This window comes from Oncorhynchus nerka, linkage group LG2 (genome assembly GCF_034236695.1).
Source record: "Oncorhynchus nerka isolate Pitt River linkage group LG2, Oner_Uvic_2.0, whole genome shotgun sequence".
Lineage (NCBI taxonomy): Eukaryota > Metazoa > Chordata > Actinopteri > Salmoniformes > Salmonidae > Oncorhynchus > Oncorhynchus nerka.
The window spans coordinates 23,345,563-23,369,743 of NC_088397.1; the positions used below are offsets into that span (position 1 = coordinate 23,345,563).

Genomic DNA, 24,181 nt, shown 5'->3' on the forward strand with positions numbered 1-24,181 from the left:
ACGTTAGACAAATAATAGACTGCTTCATAAAGCACGGAACTGCTGAACAGCTTACACAGTTAGCATGATGAAGCCCCCTTATCTCGCTGCCTGCTTCGCATGGAACAATATGCTTTGAGAACGTGAAGTTATGGTGAAGACATGTACCGTCTTTGGTAACCGTGTCACCTCACCTGCTCCACTTGAATGCAAACGTAACATTGTATCGAGTGTCGTTCTGCTTCATACGATAGCTACATAACGTAAGTGATCACCTTTACTTTGGCTTGGGTGTTGTTGACCCACATGTCACTTCCAACCAGTGTAGACATTATTTGTCAATGTTCCAGCAAGTGTTAAAGTTCCATAACAATAAATACCAACCCTGAAAATGTACAGTAGGTATTGTATTTTAGAATATTGCACACTCTACTTCATACAGTACATAATATGCATATATCAACAATGACTGCAATGTCAGATGCGGTATTAAAACAGCTGTTGCACTGTGTATGTATCTTGTACATTTGCTCTCTCTTCATCTGCCCAAAAGGCATTTATTTAGCAGAAGGATTAGCTGTAACATCCTAGCTCCTGGCCATGTGTTCTCAGATCCAGCTCCCATTGCTGGTGAAGCGTTCATGATGCATCCTCCTGGACGGCCCTGGGTGTCCCCAGCCCCATGTCAGCAGGCAGCCTCGGCCCCCCAGGGCACCCTCTGCACCGGACCACTGCGGGGTCTCCAGCTAGCCATGCCCTCCCTGGGCCGCCTCCTCCCCAGGGTCCATGCAGCTGACAGTGTGACGCCTGCCCCGGTACAGATCCCCTCCCCCCTACCCAGCCTCGTGGGTAAGCCAGAGTTCCCAGACACTGGATGGGACTGCATCAAGGATCTCTTCGGCAGGGAGTAATTTATGACCGTGACGCCTCTCTCCTATTGTTTGTGTCTCCCCCAGCGTTCTGCCCATAACGCAGCCATCCGGGGCTTTGTGCGGTACGGCTGGAGGTGGAGCTGGAGAGTAGCAGCCTTCGTCACATTATTCAAGTAAACAATGACTACATGGCTATGGGACTCTTTCCTATGTGGCCACTATATTAGTTTGTTCTCCTGTGCTGATTGACATTGGTTGATTCTCTCGCTGTGTGTGTGTGTGTGTGTGTGTGTGTGTGTGTGTGTGTGTGTTCTGCCAGCACTGTGTGCAGAGACAAGTATACCCTCAGCCACTACGCAGGAGGTGAGTTACTTCAAATGGAGAGGATGCCTCAATGTATTATACACACCCACACTTATTCAATGACTTTACAGTAATAATTCACAAGACATAGAGTACCAGTCAAAAGCTTGGACACACCTACTCATTCAAGGGTTTTTCTTTATTTTTACTATTTTCTACATTGTAGAATAATAGTGAAGACAGCAAAACTATTAAATAACACATATGGAATCATATAGTAACCTAAAAAGTGTTCAAAGTAGCCACCCTTTGCCTTGATGAATGCTTTGCACACACAACCAGCTTCATGAGGAATGCTTTTCCAACAGTCTTGAAGGAGTTCCCACATATGCCGAGCATTTGTTGGCTGCTTTTCCTTCACTCTGTGGTCCAACTCATCCCAAACCATCTCAATTGGGTTGAGGTCGGGTGATTGTGGAGGCCAGGTCATCTGATGCAGCACTCCATCACTCTCCTTCTTGGTCAAATAGCCCTTACACAGCCTGGAGGTGTGTTGGGTCATTGTCCTTTTGAAAAACAAATGCCAGCCCCACTAAGCGCAAACCAGATGGGATAGTGTATCGCTGCAGAATGCTGTGGTAGCCATGCTGGTTACGTGTGCCTTGAATTCTAAATAAATCACCCGACAGTGTCACCAGCAAAGCACACCATCACACCTCCTCCATGCTTCATGGTGGGAACTACAAATGCTGCAATCATTTGTTCACCTACTCTGCTTCTTACAAAGACACGGCAGTTGGAACCAAAAATCTCACATTTTCCACCGGTCTAATGTCCATTGCTCATGTTTCTTGGCCCAAGCAAGTCTCTTCTTATTATTGGTGTCCTTTTAGTAGTGGTTTCTTTGCAGAAATTTGACAATGAAGGCCTGATTCACGCAGTCTCTTCTGAACAGTTGGTGTTGAGATGTATCTGTTACTTGAACTCAGTGAAGAATTTATTTGGGCTGCGATTCCTGAGGCTGGTAACTAATGAACGTATCCTCTGCAGCAGAGGTAACTCTGGGTCTTCCTTTCCTGTGTCGGGTCGTCCTTTCCTGAGAGCCAGTTTCATCATAGCGCTTGATGTTTTTTGCGACTGCACTTGAAGAAACTTTAAAAGTTCTTGAAATGTTCCACATTGACTGACTTTCATGTCTTAAAGTAATGATGGACTGTCGTTTCTCTTTGCTTATTTGAGCTGTACTTGACATAATATAGACTTGGTCTTTTACCAAATAGGGCTATCTTCTGTATACCACCCCTACCCTGTCACAACACAACTGATTGGCTCAAACGCACTAAGAAGGAAAGAAATTCCTCAAATTAACTTAACAAGGTACAACTGTTAATTGAAATGCATTTCAAGTGACTACCTCATGAAGCTGGTTGAGAGAATGCCAAGAGTGTACAAAGCTGTCATCAAGGCAAAGGGTGGCTATATTTTTATCAAAATATATTTTGATTTGGTTAACACTTTTTTGGTTACTACATGATTCCATATGTGTTATTTCATAGTTTCGATGTCTTCACTATTATTCTACAATGTAGAAAATAAAGAAAAACCCTTGAATTGCCTACATTGCCTTCGGAAAGTATTCAGACCCTTCACTTTTCCCACATTTTGTTAGGTTACAGCCTTATTCTAAAATTGATTAAATAGTTTTTTCCCTAACCAATCTACACACAATAACCCATAGTGTCAAAGCAAAACCAGAAATATCACATTTACATTCTTATTCAGACCATTTACTGAGAACTTTGTTGAAGCAATTACAGCCAGTCTTCTTGGGTATGATGCTACAAGCTTGGCACACCTGTATTTGGAGAGTTCTGTCAGGTTGGATGGGGAACGTTGCTTCACAGCTATTTTCAGGTCTCTCCAGAGATGTTCAAGTTTTTAGGGCCTTCCTCTGACACTGCCTGGTATAGAGGTCCTGGATGGCAGGAAGCTTGGCCCCAGTGATGTACGGGGCCGTTCGCACTACCCTCTGTATTCCCTTGAGGTCGGAGGCCGAGCAGTTGCCATACCAGGCAGTGCTGTTGGAAGGTGAAACTTTGCCCCAGTCTACTGAGTGCTCTGGAGCAGGTTTTCATCAAGGATCTCTCTGTACTTTGCTCCATTCATCTCTCCCTCAATCCACCATGCTTCACCATAGGGAGGGTGCCAGGTTTCCTCCAGACATGACGCTTGGCATTCAGGCATTCAGACCAGAGAATCTTGGGGGTTTTTTGCCTTTAGGTGCCTTTTGGCAAACTCCAAGTGGGCTGTCATGTGCCTTTTACTGAGGAGTGAGAGAAATGGCTGTCCTTCTAAAAGGTTATCCCATCTCCACAGAGGAACTGTAGAGCTCTGTCAGAGTGACCTTCCCGTGATCACTTCCCTGACCAAGGCCCTTCTCTCCAGGAAGAGTCTTGGTGGTTCTAAACTTCTTCCATTTAAGAATGATGGAGGCCACTGTGTTCTTGGGGACCTTCAATGCTGCAGAAATGTTTTGGTACCCTTCCCCAGATCTGTGTCTCGACACAATCCTGTCTCGGAGCTCTCCGGACAATTCCTTCGACCTCACGGCTTGGTCTTTGCTCTGACATGCACTGTCAACTGTGGGACATTATATAGACTGATGTGTGCCTTTCCAAATCCTGTCCAATCAATTTAATTAACTGCCTTGTTCAGGGGCAGAACGAAGATTTTTATCTTGTCAGCTCGGGGATTCGATCTTGCAACCTTTCGGTTACTAGCCCAACGCTCTAACCACCAGGCTACTTGCTGCCGCCCCAAGTCCAATCAAGTTGTAGAAACATCTCAAGGATGATCAATGGAAACAGGATGCACCTGAGCTAAATTTTGATTCTCATAGCAAAGGGTCTGAATACTTATGTAAATAAGGTATTTCTGTTTTTTATTTTTAATACATTTGCAAAACTATTTTTGCTTTGTCATTATGGGGTATTGTGTGTAGATTGCTGAAGATTTTTTATTTATTTTATCCACTTTAGGACAAGGGTGTAATGTAACAAAATGTGGAAAAAGTCAAGGGGTCTGAATACTTTCCGAAGACACTGTATATGAGTCTTGTGATTTATGAAAATATCATTACGATAGTGTTTTAGTATAAATGGGTCCTAGTGAAATAATTGTTGATATATACTGTTAATTATGATATAATTTATTAGATAAGAAAACGCTGATAATGAATACTTTTCCTACAGTGTCTTCAGAAAGTATTCATACCCCTTCAATTATTCTACATTTTGTTGTGTTACAACTTGAATTCAAAATGGATTAAATATTTGTCACCCATCTACACACAATACCCCATAATGGAAAAAGTGAAAACATGTTAAGATATTTCAGCAAATTTGTTGAAAATGAAAAACATATCTAATTTACATGAGTATTCAAGCCCATTTGCTATGACACTCCAAATTGAGCTCAGGTGCATACAATTTCCTTTGATCATCCTTGAAATGTCGCTACAACTTGATTGGAGTCCACCTGTGGCCAATTCAATTGTTTGGACATGATTTAGAAAGAAACACACTTGTCTATATAAAGCCCCACAGTTGACAGTGCATAACAGTAAATATTCGAGAGAGAATTGTGAGGAAGCATATATCTTGGGGAAGGGTATAAAAACAATTTCTAGTGATGAAATTTTCCAAGATCACAGTGGTCTCCATCATTGGGAAATCCGGGCTTTATGGGAGAGTGGCCTGACGGAAGCCACTCCTGAGAAAAAGGCACATGACAGCACGCCTGGAGTGAAAGACTCAAAAGATTCTGTAGTCTGATGATTTGGCCTGAATGCAAAGCACTACGTCTGGAGAAAACCAGGCACAGCTCATCACCCATCTAACACCATCCCTACCGTAAAGCATGGTGGTGGCAGCATCATGCTATGGGGATGCTTTTCAGTGGCATGGACTGGGAGACTGGTAAGGACAGAGGGAACAATTAATGGAGACAAATACAGGCAAATCATTAATGACAACCTGCTTCATTGCAAACAACCTTAGATTTACGTTCCAACAGGACAATGACCCCAAGCATACAGCCAAAGCAATGCTGGAATGGCTTCAGAACAAGACTGTGAAAGTCCTTGAGTGGCCCAGACTTGAATCCCATTGAAAATCTGTGGAAATACACCACCGCTCCCCATCTCACTTAACAGGTTGAAATAATCCCCAAATCCAGATGTGCAAAGCTGATACAGACATAACCAAGATGACTCACAGCTGTATCCCCACCAAAGGTGCTTCTACAAAGTATTAACTCGAGTGAATACTTATGTAAATGAGACATTTCTGTATTTCATTTTCAATACATTTGCTAATTTCTAAAAACATGTTTTCACTTGTGTTTAGATGGGTGAGCATTTTTTCTTTTGAATTCAGGCTGTAACACAATGTAGGATAAGTCAAGGGTGTGAATACTTTCTGAAGGCACTTGGTAAGTGTGATTTTGTAAATGTGTGAGTATGACATTCCTACCTGTGTGAGTTTGAGCAGCTGTGACAGGAGGCCTATTCAGGCTGAACCTGGGTCTCTGGGTGACTGGTGGCAGGCACGGCCATAGGAGCAACCATGGGGTGGGATATGATATAAGGGTTTTCAGTGGCAAAATAACGGGCTGGTTTTGAACAAAGTGGTTACCTGGACTAATAGTGTTTACAGTGAAGAGGTTTGAGGAGCAATTTGAGGGTTTGAGGAGCAATTTGAGGGAGCCAGATACTACAGCCTGAAGAATGTGAGAAGCAAGTCTCTGGCTGCCAGCTGCGCCCCCTCCCTGCAACCCCTCTGCTACCCAGCTGCCCCCCTCCCTGCAACCCCTCTGCTACCCAGCTGCCCCCTCCCTCCCCCTAACCATGCGCTGGGTGCCAGAGGGACTCATGTGCGTTGCAGAGGGTTGTGTTTTGGGCAGAAGAGCAGGGAGGGAGGCCAAGGCAGCAGCTGCCCCTCTATTTTTACCACCCCATTGTTACGCCAGCGTTTCATCTCCATCCAGCTTCCTCTATCTCTGCTGCACTAGTCCCTTCTGTCCTCTCCTCTTCACCTGTCTTCTCCCTCTTTTTCCTCTCCTGCCTCTCTTCCCCTTTTGATTTGTATGTATATCTAATGTGTCAGTAAAGGTTTTTAGAGTAGTAATGAACTGGGTGTATGTGATCCAACATCCATGTTGCTGTGTCTCCAGAGCGAAGCAGAGCGCTGTTCATGTCTGCCTCAGTGCCCAGCCACCTGGACTGAGTGTTTGATGTGTGCAAACAGTCCCGGGAGCACCCACAGCCTCAGCCAGGTGCAACGTGGGGGGATGAAAGCAGGCAGCTAATCAGATAACACATCACGCTCCAAATGTCTGCCCCTACCTCCCTCATAGTCCTGACACGTGGATGAGGTGATAGGGGCGGGGCGGGTTACTAAGTGAGTGACAGCCACCACAGCTCTTCATGCTAAACTGAGTTTAGGGGGGTTGGAATGAGAACTGTAGTTGATATCGGGTGAAATGCTCAGAGAGGTAGCAACATGGCGTCCATCTCTAAAGTTGGCCAAATTCTCTATATTGTATAACAGTCTGAGGGTTACTGAGAGTAAGTGACAGCCACAGTGACAGAATTTAATGTGACGCAGAACATTGACATGTTGGAATGAAGGTGATGTCAGCTCGGCTCATGTCATCTCTTGTCAGGGTGCCGGCAGGAGCTCTGATCATCGCCATGCAGGGATTGGCTTGAGCTCTGATCATCGCCATGCAGGGATTGGCTGGAGCTCTGATCAGCACCATGCAGGGATTGGCAGGAGAAACAGTCCGGGAGAGGAGGGAGCGCAGAGAGCTGTATGAACTAAAACTGGCAGAATGGTACATTCCATGGGCATCAAAACACACACACACACTTTTTTACTCCTAGTATTCACTCACTTTTTCCTACGCCCTCAAGGAGTGCCCGTTTGCAGTTGACGGATGACCTGATTGGTGATTTGAGCAGCAGTGGGCGGATCCAGGATGTAGACAAGGACATACAGAAGATCCAGGAGCTGCTCAGTTTACCATGGAACGAGTCCGTGGCCCAAGACTGACAGCCAATGACAGCAGCTGAAATACTCCGATACCAATCATAGCCATCCTCACAGACAGACAATGGTGGGTGGGACTTTCCTCACCCCTGAGGACATACTGGTTTCTTTTGATGTTGACTACTCTGTTCTGTTTACTCCTGTTGAATGGAAAATGAGACCTACTTATTCGCTCAACAAAATATGTATTGATGCTGTATTATGATTTATACTGTAAATGTAATCGCTTTGTCTGGAACTTTTAAATGATTTCCAACATATTTAATATAAATGCCAATAATGACACAGTATCTTCAGGTCTGAAATTCACTGCCTTTGTCATGACATTGTGTGCAAAGTACATGAGGCTGAGAGCCAGTGGGTCTGAAGTTGTGGTCCCATTATTCAGTAGAACTTTGAGGAAAAGCACTACATTTTCGTCATTTAGCTAGACGCCCTTATCCAGAGCAACTTAGGGTTGTGTCTTGCTCAAGCACACATCAACAGATTTTTCACTTAGTCAGCTCGGGATTCAAACCAGCGACCTTTTGGCTACTATCCCAACGCTCTTAACCGCTAGGCTGCCAAGTGTATAGGTTAAGACAATCACATTGCCATTATGTTCAGATAAATGATCAAGCAACTGACTGCTAGGCAATTCCACGGTAATGATGCTGACTCCGATTTTTTAAAATGTATGCCAAACAAAAACCAATGATTGCAAAGTTAAACAAACCATAAAACTCTATGCACAAGGACGACTTAACAATTTCCATTGAACAATTTACAAAAACATTTGAAGAACAGTGCAAATTCAAAGTTTGTTAACAGAAGAATGGTTTGTGCTGTTTGTGCCGTCCTTCTGTTACCAAACTTTGCATCTGCACTGTTCAAGTAAATGTGTTTTTGGAAAAATGTTAAACATTTAGAATTGAAAAATCAGAGTCTCAGCATTCTGTTAGCATGGAATTGACCTGCTTTATTCTTTCTTAATCACAGTGGAGCGTGTGTCTAGAAACATACAAATTGAATTACAATCTGTGTGTGTGTGTTTCCATGTCTGTGATGTTGGCCCCTAGGCTTGTCAGCAGCAACTAGGTCAACCATAGCCCCTGCTGTAAACAAGATGTGGCACAGTAACAGCTGGGGCTCAGAACAGGACTCAGACTGACAACATATAGCCACAGCTAACATTCTAATTCTACTTTAAAGGTTTGGTCAGTGACAGCTATGTGCTTTAGTGTGTCATTAAGTTATGCTTTTTTAAATTTAACTAGGTAAGTCAGTTAAGAACAAATTCTTATTTTCAATGACGGCATAGGAACAGTGGGTTAACTGCAACGACAGATTTTGTACCACGTCAGCTCTGGGATTCGATCTTGCAACCTTTCAGTCACAAGTCAAACACTCTAACCACTACCTGGCGCGCCATCTGAATGAATCACATTTCATGTCCTATCAGAGGGAATCTCCTCAGATCAACAAGTGATGTAAGCGTTATTATGCAAATTAGTTTCTGTTGAAATGCAACGCAAGTGTCTCCTTTTGTTCCACGGAGCTATTACTAAAGAAATACATTCCTCTTCACCTCCCAGCTGAAGGCTAGCCTACAGTGCAATTTAAATAATTGGATTGGAATGCAATTAGGAATGTATGGGATTTATTTTCAGGGCACTGAGCAGCGTGTTTTAGACACAATTATGACGTGCTTTTATTTTTTTTTACCAAAACAATTCATGCTGCTGTACATTTGCATAGATTGTATAACATCTCTACGCCTACAGTGTGTATGTAAAGCTGTCAAAGCTAATGGGATTCCCACTGCACCGGAAATAACATTGGAAAGGTAGGTGTCTATAGAAAAGCAACCTCAGAGGTAACGTGAGAAAATGCAAATGAAAACCAACCTATTTTGTGCAGTTGAAAACCTCACCACTGTCAGTTCCTTGTCTCACTGCATCAATATTGACATCGCCATGTGCCCGCTAACAACGTTGGGTTACGGATGTAGCCTTGGTTCTCTGAGTAGTCTGTCGCCAAGCGATTTATGGGAACTCCTTCACGCGATGTGATTGAAACGCTTACTATCAAATCAAATGTATTTATATAGCCCTTCGTACATCAGCTGATATCTCAAAGTGCTGTACAGAAACCCAGCCTAAAACCCCAAACAGCAAGCAATGCAGGTGTAGAAGCACGGTGGCTAGGAAAAACTCCCTAGGAAGGCCAAAACCTAGGAAGAAACATAGAGAGGAACCAGGCTATGTGGGGTGGCCAGTCCTCATCTGGCTGTGCCTGGTGGAGCTTATAACAGAACATGGCCAAGATGTTCAAATGTTCATAAATGACCAGCATGGTCCAATAATAATAAGACAGAACAGTTGAAACTGGAGCAGCAGCACAGTCAGGTGGACTGGGGACAGCAAGGAGTCATCATGTCAGGTAGTCCTGAGGCATGGTCCCCTGAGAGAGCACACTTAAATTCACACAGGACACCGAATAGGACAGGAGAAGTACTCTAGATATAACAAACTGACCCTAGCCCCCCCACACAAACTACTGCAGCATAAATACTGGAGGCTGAGACATATCAAACGTTTAAGTGATAATGTCAGCTTCTAGGGCATTATCACTTTTTTTTTTACAACGGGTTACCAACTTAGGGAAATAATGATCAACATATTTTCATAAAAAAAGTTATTTTGATACATTTATTTGTACTATTTCATCCTTCCACAAGATATAGTCCTGACACAAATCTAGGGTTGCTTCATTCTTTTTGTTCTGTATCAGTGGACGCGACCCAGTCGTTCGTTCTAAATGCCATACCGACTGGCAACGTTCTTATATATTATTCAGACAAAATAAAGACAATTCATGATATTGATTTGAGCTGATTTTAATAAATGAAACCATACATTCACGTTGTTATCCACCACAGCTGACTTAAGTTATAATGCCCGAGAGGCCGGTGTTTGTTGGATATATTGGCACCGGTGTCTCCCTTGGGTCTAGATGATTCTTTATGGCCTCGTTATATGCGAGAGTGGCGTATCTGAGAGAATGCATTGTTATATTGTTTTCCAGTAGCGTAATTACGAGTGCACCTTAGAAATAACAAACAGGTTATGAACAACATACCTTAGGCCGTTGGGCTTTAGTTGTCTGTTCCCGTCTTTTCCTCTTCGACCCAGATGTAACTGGAGGTCGAACCACACTTTCTGGACCAGACCCCTTGGTGTACCGGGATTCAGAGCCTGGGAGTTTTGGAGCTGGGCCATGTCCTTATCGATGAAGGGAGGGTGGCTGATTGTGATATATTTTCCTTGTCGTATTAGCTGTTTGATGTTTCCCTGAAATACATGAGGTGGTAAATTCAGTGTCCTGCATAAGGCACCAGCTGCGACCGATGGGTGGGTTATTTAGAAACCGGTTGAGCCCACTCCGGAGTGCCAGGTAACTACATATGCTGTACTGCTCCCCCTTCCCATTTCGTACATTTCCATAAAACTGTCGGAGAAGGATGTTAAACTCTTCCTTAGTGACCGTTTTGAAGTCAACAACTGTTTTATTCTCTGCTAGCCAGCCCTCGAAGCAACGCACAGTTCAGTTTGTATCTTAACTGTGTTTTTTTTCGTTGCAGCTTTTCTCTAGGTCATTCAATGCGGTATCCTTCAAATCTGCATGCCTGGGTATTATTGCCATCTCTTTTTCCCATTCATCCATAGTAATGCCGTCGAAAAGATCAAAATACATGTTCCACTTGTCCATTTTAGTTATCGCAACAAAGTATCGATTTAGCCAGTCAACTGAAAAAGTATGTTGCTATGACAACCAGCTCAATATGCTGTCAGTGTCGTTCTGATATGTTCATTTTATATGGGGCAGTGGAGATCGCAATCCAACATTGAAACAATATTGAAAAGGTCAGAGACACAGACAGCAAGGTTTATACAAGTCTGCTGTTGAAAACCAAATTCTAGTCTTTAAAAGAAAAGGGAGATAATGTCTGTTTTTTATAGTGGAGGTCAAGTTTATACATTTCCTGGCAGGGTGGATGAGACAGTGGATTGTGCAGTGAGATGGAACAGAGTAAATAGGCATTTCAACGTCATAGATTTAGCCGGTGGTAACTTGTGAAATAGACACCGACTGGAATGCGGTTTTAACCAATCAGCATTCAGGATTAGAACCAACCATTGTACAGTCACTCCACACCCTTACTGTACTCACGTGACCTGTCATTATAAAAGGCGGTGTGGCGTTACATGTCTATTACTTCACATAACCCCATGGAGGTGGCGGAAAGACATGAAAGCTTAGCGACCTGTTACTCAACTCTGAGAACCAAGGTTACATCCGTAACGTTCTCTTTCGATTTGCAACATGTCACTAAACAACCTATGGGAGAGGTGGTACCAAAGAGTTCTTTCGGACAACAGAGTGGGATAACCCCCCATTTAACTTAGTCCAGATGAGTCCAAGGGACATCCTTGTATCCACACAGGATGCAGCAAAATATAATTACCCAACAGGGTAACACAGACTTTCAACTGTGATTTACAACCTTATAGACAAGCAAGCTGAAAGCTAGAACTTAAAACATGAGGCTTCGACTGGGTGCAACAGCACCAAGAGTGGAAGGTCAATGTTTAGAACGTCCATCTCACTGATGGTTGATAAGTAAGTATGTACAAGGTTCACGGTGCGCTCACTTTTCTGGGTTGAGCTAGTGTGCTGTGTCCAGATTCACACACCCCACTGATGGTGTGGGCATAACATTGAGTGTGTAGTACCTCATGAAAGTCATGGGTGTTTTCCAACTTGCATCAGCACAGATAGAGTCCAGGGAGGCCCCTCTGAACAGGGCCGATGAAGTGACCATACCCCTGGTGGAGTGTGCTACCACGCTGTCTGGACTTGGTGTACCTGCTGCAGTGTATGATTTTGACACTGCATTGGTAATCCAATGTTCCAGTCTCTGCTTCTAAACAGTGCAACCTTTGGTGTTCTCCCTATTAACACACAAAAAAATGTTCCGTTTGACAAACAGTTCTTGTTGCAGCAAGATAGGCAGTCAGTTCCCTAACTGGGCAAAGGATATGCAACTCATGACTCCTGTGAGGAGGCAGGTGAAATGCTTCTATGATTAAGGGCTGGTTAGCATGTGACGATGAAAGCACCTTAGATTTGCTAGATTTGGCAGAAGCACTGCCTTAGAGCCATGTTCTGCTGAAGTGAGGCTGGAAGGATGGGTAGAAAGAGCATGTAATTCTCCAACACGCTTGGCTGAAACAATAGCCAATTGACTGAGAGCTCACATACACCATATATACAAAATTATGTGGACACCCCTTCAAATGAGTGGTTTCAGCTATTTCGTTACTGACAGGTGTATAAGATCGAGCACAAAGCCGTGCAATCTCCATAGACAAACATTGGCAGTAGAATAGTCTTACTGAAGAGCTCAGTGACTTTCAATGTGGCATCATCATAGGATGCCCCTTTCCAACAAGTCAGTTTGTCAAATTTCTACCCTGCTAGAGCTGCCCCTGTCAACTGTAAGTGCTGTTATTGTGAAGTGGAAATGTCTAGAAGCAACAATGGCTCAGCCGCAAAGTGGTAGGCCACACAAGCTGACAGAACTGGACCGCCGAGTGCTGAAGTAAAAATCTTCTGTCCTCGGTTGCAACACACAACCGAGTTCCAAACTGCCTCTGGAAGCAACATCAGAACACAAACTGTTGGTTGGGAGCTGCATGAAATGGGTTTCCACGGCTGAGCAGCCACACACAAGTCTAAGATCACCATGCACAATGCCAAGTTTCGGCTGGAGTGGTGTAACGCTCGCTGCCATTGGACTCTGGAGTGATGAATCACGCTTCACCATCTGGCAGTCCGACAGACGCATCTAGGTTTGGCGGATGCCAGGAGAACGCTACCTGCCCCAATGCATAGTGCCAACTGTAAAGTTTGGTGTTGGAGGAATAATGTTCTGGGGCTATTTTTCATGGTTTGAGCTAGGCCCTTTAGTTCCATTGAAGGGAAATCCTAACATTACAGCATACAATGACATTCTAGACGATCCTATGCTTTCAACTTTGTGGCAACAGTTTGGGAAAGGCCCTTTCCTGTTTCTGCTTGACAATGCCCCCATGCACAAAGTGAGTTCCATACAGAAATGGTTTGTCAAGATCGGTTTGGAAGAACTTGACTGTCCTGCACAGAACCCTGACCTCAACCCCATTGACCTTTGGGATCAATTGGAACGCTGACTGCGAGCCAGGCCTAATCGTCCAACATCAGTGCCCGGCCTCACTAATGCTCTTGTGGCTGAATTAAAGCCCCGCAGTAACGTCCCCGCAGTAATGTTCCAACATCTAGTGGAAAGCCTTCCCAGAACAGTGGAGGCTGTTATATCAGCAAAGGGGGGACCAACTCCATTTTAATGCCCATGATTTTGGAATAAGATGTTCAACCAGCAGGTGGCCACATACTTTTGGTCATGTGGTATAGCTCAAGTGAAGGCAGGGGCTCAAATGGTGGGCTCATAAGTGATCGTAGGACAACATCTAACGCCCATGAGGGTATTGAAGGAGCGTTGGAGGGCCATAGCCTGTTGGGCACCTTTAATTAATTGTAATTCTAGAATGCCTCTGATGCACCTGCAATCTGGCCATGACCCATAAAGATGGCTGCCATATACACTTTTAATGTATCCTGAACAAAAATATAAACGCAACATGCAACAATTTCAACGATTTTATTGAGTTCATATAAGGAAATCAGTCAATTAAAAAACATTCATTAGGCCCTAATCTATGGATTTCACATGACTGAGCAGGGGCTTTATTACAGACAGAAATACTCCTCAGTTTCATCAACCGTCTGGGTGGCTTGTCTCAGATGATCTTACAGATGAAGAAGCTGGATGTAGAGGTCCTGGCTGGCATGGTTACATGTGGTTGTAAGGCCGGTTCAACATACTACCAAATTCTCTAAAATGACGTTGGAGGCTGTTTATGGTAGATACATGAACATTCAATTCTCTGGCAACAGCTCTGGTGAACATTCCTGTAGTCAACATGCCAGGTGCGTGCGCCCTCAAAACTTGAGACATCTGTGGCATTGTGTTGTGTGACAAAACTGCACATTTAAGAGTGGTATTTTATTGTCCCCAGAACAAGGTATACCTGTGTAATGATCATGCTGTTTAATCAGCTTCTTGATGTGCCACACCTGTCAGATAGATGGATTATCTTGGCAAAGGAGAAATGCTCACTAACAGGGATGCAAAATAATTTGTGCACAAAATGTGAGAGAAACAAAGCTTTTTGTGCGTATGGAACATTTCTGGGAACTTTTATTTCTGCTCATGAGACATGGGACCAACACTTCAGTATAGATGGGGACTTCCCTGCAGACATAAGCTACTGGAGAAAAGTCAAATTACAGAACAAATTCCACTTTCCAGCATAGAGGATGCCCTCTCTGCCTGAACTGTATCAATTACCAAGGAGGGCAACCCTGCAGCTACAAGGCAGTCACGTTCAGGGGCCACACCCACAACTTCAGTATGCTGAGGTCCTTTCGAAGAGGGGAATCCCATGGTTGGGAGGTTGTCAGCTGTACAAGGTCTGAAAACCAGTGATGCTGTGGCCAATGTGGATCAAACATGTAGAACTGACGTGCTCTCGAGACTGATCTTCCTCAAGACCTTGACGGAGCAAGAGAATTGTTGGAAACTCTTCCAGCAGCCCACTGTATCCGCCAGGCTGAAGGATAAGGGCCTCCACTAGAGAGAAGGTATGCTGCCTGATTCCCCACACCCGGCAGGTGTATTGCTCTGAGGAATGTAAGGTGTCTGTTTGCCCAAAGCAGTAGCTCCATTACTACCTGCTGCAGTGCTATAAACCTCAGTCCGCCCTGGTGGTTGATGTGTGCAACCACGTTAGTCCTATAGTACTGGGAGGAAGTGACGGAGTGCACGGTGAACCGCATTGAGCTCCAGTACGTTGATGTGAGGTGTTGTCCATGGTGCTGACCATACACCATAGACCCCTGACTAGTTCAAGGCTGTTCCTCATCCCTGTAGGGAGGTGTCTGTGGTCAAAGTCACCCGGTTGTAATCTGTGGCTAGGAGAACTCCACTGGGAGTTTGAAGTGCTAGGCACCACCATTGTATTGCTCTCCAGCAACTCATTGAAATTGTCAGCTTTTTGTGCTAGTCTCTTCTGGGACACCAGCACTCTATTGGCCACATGTGGAGCAAGCCCAATGGTACAACATGGACTGCAGCAGCTAGGAGCCTCTGACTCTCTAGCACGGTCACCTGTTTTCTCGGTTTGAATGTTGAAAGGCAATTTGGCAATGACACCACTCTTTCTGGAGAGAGTGTTGCTCACATGCTTGCTTGCAGTCTACTGCAGAGATAGCCTGCAAAGTAATGTCATACTTTCCAGGTCCATACCCAAACAGTTCGAACTACTAATTTTGAAAATTACCCTCTCCAGAAATAAGTCTCTCACTGTTGCCGCCTGCTACCGACCACCCTCAGCTCCCAGCTGTGCACTGGACACCATTTGTGAATTGATCGCCCCCCATCTAGCTTCAGAGTTTGTTCTGTTAGGTGACCTAAACTGGGATATGCTTAACACCCCGGCAGTCCTACAATGTAAGCTAGATGCCCTCAATCTCACTCAAATCATCAAGGAACCCACCAGGTACAACCCTAACTCTGTAAACAAGGGCACCCTCATAGATGTCATCCTGACCAACTGGCCCTCCAAATACACCTCCGCTGTCTTCAACCAGGATCTCAGCGATCACTGCCTCATTGCCTGTATCCGCCACGGAGCCGCAGTCAAACGACCACCCCTCATCACTGTCAAACGCTCCCTAAAACACTTCTGTGAGCAGGCCTTTCTAATCGACCTGGCCCGGGTATCCTGGAAGGACATTGACCTCATCCCGTCAGTTGAGGATGCCTGGTCATTCTTTAAAAGTAACTTCCTCACCATTTTAGATAAGCATGCTCCGTTCAAAAATGCAGAACCAAGAACAGATACAGCCCTTGGTTCACTCCAGACCTGACTGCCCTCGACCAGCACAAAAACATCCTGTGGCGGACTGCAATAGCATCGAATAGCCCCGTGATATGCAACTGTTCAGGGAAGTCAGGAACCAATACACGCAGTCAGTCAGGAAAGCTAAGGCCAGCTTCTTCAGGCAGAAGTTTGCATCCTGTAGCTCCAACTCCAAAAAGTTCTGGGACACTGTGAAGTCCATGGAGAACAAGAGCACCTCCTCCCAGCTGCCCACTGCACTGAGGCTAGGTAACACGGTCTCCACCGATAAATCCACGATTATCGAAAGCTTCAATAAGCACTTCTCAACGGCTGGCCATGCCTTCCGCCTGGCTACTCCAACCTCGGCCAACAGCTCCGCCCCCCGCAGCTCTTCGCCCAAGCCTCTCCAGGTTCTCCTTTACCCAAATCCAGATAGCAGATGTTCTGAAAGAGCTGCAAAACCTAGACCCGTACAAATCAGCTGGGCTTGACAATCTGGACCCTCTATTTCTGAAACTATCTGCCGCCATTGTCGCAACCCCTATTACCAGCCTGTTCAACCTCTCTTTCATATCGTCTGAGATCCCCAAGGATTGGAAAGCTGCCGCAGTCATCCCCTCTTCAAAGGGGAGACACCCTGGACCCAAACTGCTATAGACCTATATCCATCCTGCCCTGCCTATCTAAGGTCTTCGAAAGCCAAGTCAACAAACAGGTCACTGACCATCTCGAATCCCACCGTACCTTCTCCGCTGTGCAATCTGGTTTCCGAGCCGGTCACGGGTGCACCTCAGCCACGCTCAAGGTACTAAACGATATCATAACCGCCATCGATAAAAGACAGTACTGTGCAGCCGTCTTCATCGACCTCGCCAAGGCTTTCGACTCTGTCAATCACCATATTCTTATCGGCAGACTCAATAGCCTCGGTTTCTCGGATGACTGCCTTGCCTGGTTCACCAATTACTTTGCAGACAGAGTTCAGTGTGTCAAATCGGAGGGCATGCTGTCCGGTCCTCTGGCAGTCTCTATGGGGTGCCACAGGGTTCAATTCTCGGGCCGACTCTTTTCTCTGTATATATCAATGATGTTGCTCTTGCTGCGGGCGATTCCCTGATCCACCTCTACGCAGACGACACCATTCTATATACTTTCGGCCCGTCATTGGACACTGTGCTATCTAACCTCCAAACGAGCTTCAATGCCATACAGCACTCCTTCCGTGGCCTCCAACTGCTCTTAAACGCGAGTAAAACCAAATGCATACTTTTCAACCGATCGCTGCCTGCACCCGCATGCCCGACTAGCATCACCACCCTGGATGGTTCCGACCTTGAATATGTGGACATCTATAAGTACCTAGGTGTCTGGCTAGACTGCAAACTCTCCTTCCAGACTCATATCAAACATCTCCAATCGAAAATCAAATCAAGAGTCGGCTTTCTATTCCGCAACAAAGCCTCCTTCACTCACGCCGCCAAGCTTACCCTAGTAAAACTGACTATCCTACCGATCCTCGATTTCGGCGATGTCATCTACAAAATGGCTTCCAACACTCTACTCAGCAAACTGGATGCAGTCTATCACAGTGCCATCCGTTTTGTCACCAAAGCACCTTATACCACCCACCACTGCGACTTGTATGCTCTAGTCGGCTGGCCCTCGCTACATATTCGTCGCCAGACCCACTGGCTACAGGTCATCTACAAGTCCATGCTAGGTAAAGCTCCGCCTTATCTCAGTTCACTGGTCACGATGGCAACACCCATCCGTAGCACACGCTCCAGCAGGTGTATCTCACTGATCATCCTTAAAGCCAACACCTCATTTGGCCGCCTTTCGTTCCAGTACTCTGCTGCCTGTGACTGGAACGAACTGCAAAAATCGCTGAAGTTGGAGACTTTTATCTCCCTCACCAACTTCAAACATCAGCTATCCGAGCAGCTAACCGATCGCTGCAGCTGTACATAGTCTATTGGTAAATAGCCCACCCATTTTCACCTACCTCATTCCCATACTGTTTTTATACTGTTTTTTAATTTTTTTTATTTACTTTTCTGCTCTTTTGCACACCAATATCTCTACCTGTACATGACCATCTGATCATTTATCACCCTAGTGTTAATCTGCAAAATTGTATTATTCGCCTACCTCCTCATGCCTTTTGCACACATTGTATATAGACTGCCCATTTTTTTTCTACTGTGTTATTGACTTGTTAATTGTTTACTCCATGTGTAACTCTGTGTTGTCTGTTCACACTGCTATGCTTTATCTTGGCCAGGTCGCAGTTGCAAATGAGAACTTGTTCTCAACTAGCCTACCTGGTTAAATAAAGGTGAAATAAATTTTTAAAAAAAAAACATGATTTGAGTGTACAGTGTCAAGCCGAGGGGCGAGTGAAATAACTGAAAACACCTTTTCGAAGGCATATCTCAGGTATTTTCTGTGTGCAGGTAGAATGAGATATGAAAGTATGTGTCTTTCAGATCCACTGTGGTGAACCAATCACCTGGTTTTACTGACTGAAGGATGGTTTTGATTAGCAGCATTTTGAAGGGAAGTGCTGAACGATTATGATTCAGACACCTTTGGTCCAGGATCAGAACGAGGCCTCTGCCCTTTTTTGGCACCAGAAAATAGATTTGTTTAGAACCTGCAGTTTTGTTACTCTGGTTCTACCTCTTCGATTGCATGCTTTTCCAGGAGGAAATGCGAGCTGTTGTTTTCAAGACACCCCTGAAGTGTAGGGGTCACTGACAATTGTAGTGCGCCCATTTGTTGGCTGTTGACCTTTTCCAGCTGGAAAGGTGGTGCTCAAGGAAATGATGTTGCGCTAGAGAGTCATTCCTGTCAGGAACGAGGCTCAGCGTGCTGCTCAGCGTGCAGAGGGGACACGGCCTGCACATGGTGCACCTCTGCTTCTTGGGCGATGCTGCGCTACCACCTCGTCGGTAGGGCTGAGAGTGTCTGTTCCTCCACTCCTGAGCAGGTACAGCACAAGTCTGAGGCTGGTTTCTCGGCATCCCAGTTGGGGCCCTGTGATGGGAGTAATGGTTTGTGCCGGATGCATTCTTGGCTTTGGAATGATGCGATGAAGCACCATATTTGCTTCCTTGTCTTCTTCAGACACTTGGAGGAGGTGGGCCGCTGCTGGGTCAAATGTCTGGCCAGGTGATATGGGTACACCTAGGAGTGGAACCTTCTCTTTGTCAGGGAGCTTGGACTGCCCTAACCATAGTGTTGCCAACACAGTGTTGCCAATGATTTTTAATTTGATTTCCCAACAATCTGAGCATTCTCCCGAAGACATTGGATGAGTAGGTCTGTAACCGTAGACAGTTCTTTCATGGTCTCAGCATCGTAGTTTGCGGCGAGGCGTGCCTGCAGCGCCTTCTGATAGAAAGCAAGTATCGCTACTGAATTGGTAAGCCTGGCGGCTGAAGAGGTGCTGTCATGTGTTCTACGTAGAAAGCAATCAGATGCCCTGCATCATTTGTTAGGCAGCTCTTGGTCTGAACTAGAGGCCTTCACAGGTCCAAAAAGTTGGACCAGTTCCGAACGGACCCAAGGACAACTAAACCCATTCCGATTAGACCTGGTTGGATCCAGACCCGATCCGAGTGAGGGAAGCAGCAGAAAAGTACATTTTTAAGCTACTTTATTAACCTGAGCTTATAAGGCGCAAGGGTGAGGAGGTAGAAAGCTCACCTGTGATGTGTGTGTAGGCTACTGTGAGTGTGAGCAAGTGACACGGTAAGTGGGGAGGAGGGAGGGAGAGACAGCAACCAACCACGCCGACTCGCACTATATTAGACTAATAGCTGCTATAGCAAGATTATTTATCTCCAATATGATTACATAGTACCGGTCTTGACTGCATCAAACCGGGAGAATCTAGTTAAGATAGCTAGACTAATTGAGGCTGCATGAGCTTTCTTGTCCTACGCAGTTACAATCAGTTACAACTCCATTCAGAATATTAAGTAGCAGCCTACCTGTTGGCTTTTGGTAATTGTAGCCTATCCGTCTCCAACTTTTAATTCCATAATTTTATTTCCATATTCCTGTGATTACATATCTCCTAACTCTTTGACTGTAGCCTATTGCTGCTTTGATGACTATCCTGTGAGGATCAGACTGGCGAGATTGTGACAGTGTGGCGCAACGGTCTAAGGCACTGCATCTCAGTGCAAGAGGTGTCACTACAGTCCCTGGTTTGAGTCCAGGCTGAATCACATCCGGCTGTGATTGGGAGTACCATAGGGCGGCGCACAATTGGCCAAGTGTCGTCCGGGTTTGGCCAGGGTAGGCCATCATTATAAATAAGAATTTGTTCTTAACTGACTTACCTAGGTAAATAAAGGTTAATAAATAAAAATACAATAAAATCAAGCCTCTCTCTCTATCCCACAGAGGAGGGGGGAGGCTGCTGGATGATCGACCTTCACACTCTGTCTTAAATTACCATTGAGGGAGACTCTCTTTCTACCCTTTAGTATCAACCAAAGGAACACCCAAAACTCTAACGTCCCAAAAGTGAACACTGGAACAATTTTTCTAACATCTGATTGTGTGGAATGATGAGAGATGGTCTAAGGAAAACTAATGTCTATTTTGTGATGACATTAAAATGGCAATGTCTTAACAATCCTATGTTAAGATAGGACTGTGATTTTAGTTTTCTAATGAGATAATTGTTTTTCCTATAAACTATGCACAGTAACTAGCCACGCTCGAGTGAGCTCAGAGATCGTGTCAGCATGACAGAACGCCCCTTTTGGCCAGAGTGCATAAAAAGCCTTGGTGACAAAATCAAACTTTAGACCAGGAAACGTGAGGAGGAGAGCTACATGTTTTGAAATGGTTGACGCTTTGAACCTCAACACGGGGTGAATAAATTAACTCACCTTGCTCCAGAGAGACTAAGAGCTGCAGCTCATGTCCATCGTGGTCCGAATCCTGAATGCCAACACGAGGAGGAAGAGAGGAGAAGCACACCTCAGACAAATCACTGGTACAGTTGATTAGCGGTCTTAAGTCAGATATCGAGAAAAGCGAATCTAAGTGAGGCTTCCCTAATATGCTCATCATCAATGGGAATCATTTAAACTACAGACAATTTAGAAGAGGTACATTGTGACCTCTTGTGGACAATCAGAGCCTTACACCAACAGGAGATCCCACCACAACAACTTTCAGAGAAGGCTTGGTTCCGACTGAGATTAACCATGAACGAAGGCATTTCACACGTAAATACATTCATTATTTTTTATTCCAAGCGGGCGGTGGTTTGGGTGCAAGGTATATGATTAATTTGAGAATAGTTATAGAATGTGCCTTTCTCCAACTCTGTGTAATAAACCATTATATTTTGTCAGTCCACTAGGAACCCTTGTCTCATGTAAGTGTGTATTCACACTCATTTAGTAAGCTAGTAAATAAATGATCAAACCAATTTGTATAGTACTGAATAATGCTCAAGGCTGGGGTTCTTGCAGATCCAAGTAGGTCAGAATGAGAATTGATAAGAGGTTATAATTAATATGTTGACTGTTTTATGGATGCTATAGGTAAAGACCTTATAGAGTTTAATTCGGGAGATGGGAACTCTAAACAACTTCTTCCGTGGTGCCTCAAATCCTAATGAGTTAATTGTTATACAATTAATTGAATCGGGTAATAATTAAACATAGCTAGTGGATTAAATAAATAACAGTCATCAGATTAATGAAGGTAAAGTCACGACACTTACGATTGGCCAACAACAAGCTACACGTGCCAGTCTCGTAAAAAGCAAGAGCAGCAGCATAAATTATACAATTTCTGTCTCTCTCCATACTGCAGCATCGCGTTTGGTTCTATACAGGTCCTTCCGGACATGTAACTGTTGTCGTAGGTGGAAGAAGGTGAAGAGGACCAAGGTGCAGCGTGGTACATGTTCAAGGTAAATTTAATAAAGAAACTGAACACTAGAACAAAAAAACAACAAAGCGGAACAAACGAAACAGTTCTGTCTGGTGCAGACACACAAAGACAGAAAACAACTACCCACAACTCAAGGGCGAAACCAGGCAGTCTAAGTATGGTCCTCAATCAGAGACAACTGTTGACAGCTGCCTCTGATTGGGAACCATACCAGGCCAAACACATAGAAATACAAACATAGAACAAAACATAGAATACCCACCCACATCACACACTGACCAAACTAAAACTAGAAACATACAAAGCAATCTACGGTCAGGGCGTGACAGGACAACTCAGTTATAATTACACATACCTGAGACCCGTGACAATCATATCAGATTTGACCCAGACCCGTGACAATATATATATATAATTCTGGATCCGAACCTGCTCAGGTCCAGGATCTAGTCTCGGGTATTCGGGCACAGGTGGATTCGTGAAGACCTCTAGTCTGAACTGTGACGGAGAGATCAGGCAGAACAAGCGAAGCAAATGATTTGTCCATATGGTGGAAATGGAAATTCGCAAGGCTTGGCATGGCTAGGGTTCTGTCATTTGGCATGGTCAAAGTACATTGGAGCTCACGCACAAAGTATTTGAACAATGGGATGGATGTCTCTGTCTTTGAAGAACTGAATTTATCAAACTTGGATGAGGATGCCATGGCAGTAGGTGTATGCTACACACTGAGGTTCCACCTTGCACACTCTCAAAGATTTCATGCAAGGATATTTTCTAGTCGACGGTCACTGCCAAGCCGGCAGGCTGGGACTAGTCGACGCTAGAGCTGTGGTTCATAGCATCATCATTAGAGTCATCATCAGTCGTCATCACCCATCGTCACCGATAAATCCGCTATAATTGAGAATTTCAATAAGCATTTTCCTACGGCTGGCCATGCTTTCCACATGGCTACCCCTACCCCGGTCAACTGCCCAGCACCCTCCACAGCACCCCGCCAAAGCCCCCACCATTTCTCCGTTACCCAAATCCAGATAGCTGATGTTCTGAAAGAGCTGCAAAATCTGGACCCCTACAAATCAGCCGGGCTTAGACAATCTGGACCCCCTCTTTCTAAAATTATCTGCCGAAATTGTTGCAACCCCTATTAATCAAATCTAATTTATTTATATAGCCCTTCGTACATCAGCTGATATCTCAAAGTGCTGTACAGAAACCCAGCCTAAAACCCCAAACAGCAAGCAATGCAGGTGTAGAAGCACGGTGGCTAGGAAAAACTCCATAGGAAGGCCAAAACCTAGGAAGAAACCTAGAGAGGAACCAGGCTATGTGGGGTGGCCAGTCCTCTTCTGGCTGTGCTGGGTGGAGATTATAACAGAACATGGCCAAGATGTTCAAATGTTCATAAATGACCAGCATGGTCGAATAATAATAAGGCAGAACAGTTGAAACTGGAGCAGCAGCACGGTCAGGTGGAAGTTGAAACTGGAGCAGCAGCACGGCCAGGTGGACTGGGGACAGTAAGGAGTCATCATGTTAGGTAGTCCTGGGGAATGGTCCTAAGGCTCAGGTCCTCCGAGAGAGAGAAAGAGAGAAGGAGAGAATTAGAGAACGCACACTTAGATTCACACAGGACACCGAATAGGACAGGAGAAGTACTCCAGATATAACAAACTGAACCTAGCCCCCTGACACATAAACTACTGCAGCATAAATACTGGAGGCTGAGACAGGAGGGGTCAGGAGACACTGTGGCCCCATCCGAGGACACCCCCGGACTAGCCTGTTCAACCTCTCTTTCGTAATGTCTGAGATTCCCAAAGATTGGAAAGCTGCCGCGGTCATCCCCCTCTTCAAAGGGGGTGACACTCGAGACCAAAACTGCTACAGACCTATATCAATGCTACCCTGTCTTTCTAAGGTTTTCGAAAGCCAAGTT

The 24,181-nt window shown here is 44.9% G+C and overlaps 1 protein-coding gene and 1 long non-coding RNA gene across 2 annotated transcripts; one reads left to right on the forward strand and one right to left on the reverse strand.

Moving 5' to 3' along the window:
* The first annotated feature begins 130 nt into the window (after nt 1-130).
* Nucleotides 131-7,554, forward strand: LOC115144536 (complex I assembly factor TIMMDC1, mitochondrial-like). Its single transcript, XM_065021538.1, has 9 exons — nt 131-155; nt 592-777; nt 821-828; nt 936-1,024; nt 1,171-1,214; nt 6,387-6,438; nt 6,764-6,780; nt 6,923-7,049; nt 7,129-7,554. Exons 1-9 carry the CDS (start codon nt 131-133, stop codon nt 7,265-7,267), a joined length of 687 nt encoding a protein of 228 aa, XP_064877610.1. The 3' UTR covers nt 7,268-7,554.
* A 2,587-nt stretch (nt 7,555-10,141) lies between these two features.
* Nucleotides 10,142-21,275, reverse strand: LOC115145041 (uncharacterized). Its single transcript, XR_003865904.2, has 3 exons — nt 21,222-21,275; nt 10,385-10,596; nt 10,142-10,298 (listed from the first exon to the last, which is right to left on the reverse strand). It is a non-coding gene; the product is annotated as an uncharacterized LOC115145041 (long non-coding RNA).
* Nucleotides 21,276-24,181: the final 2,906 nt, after the last annotated feature.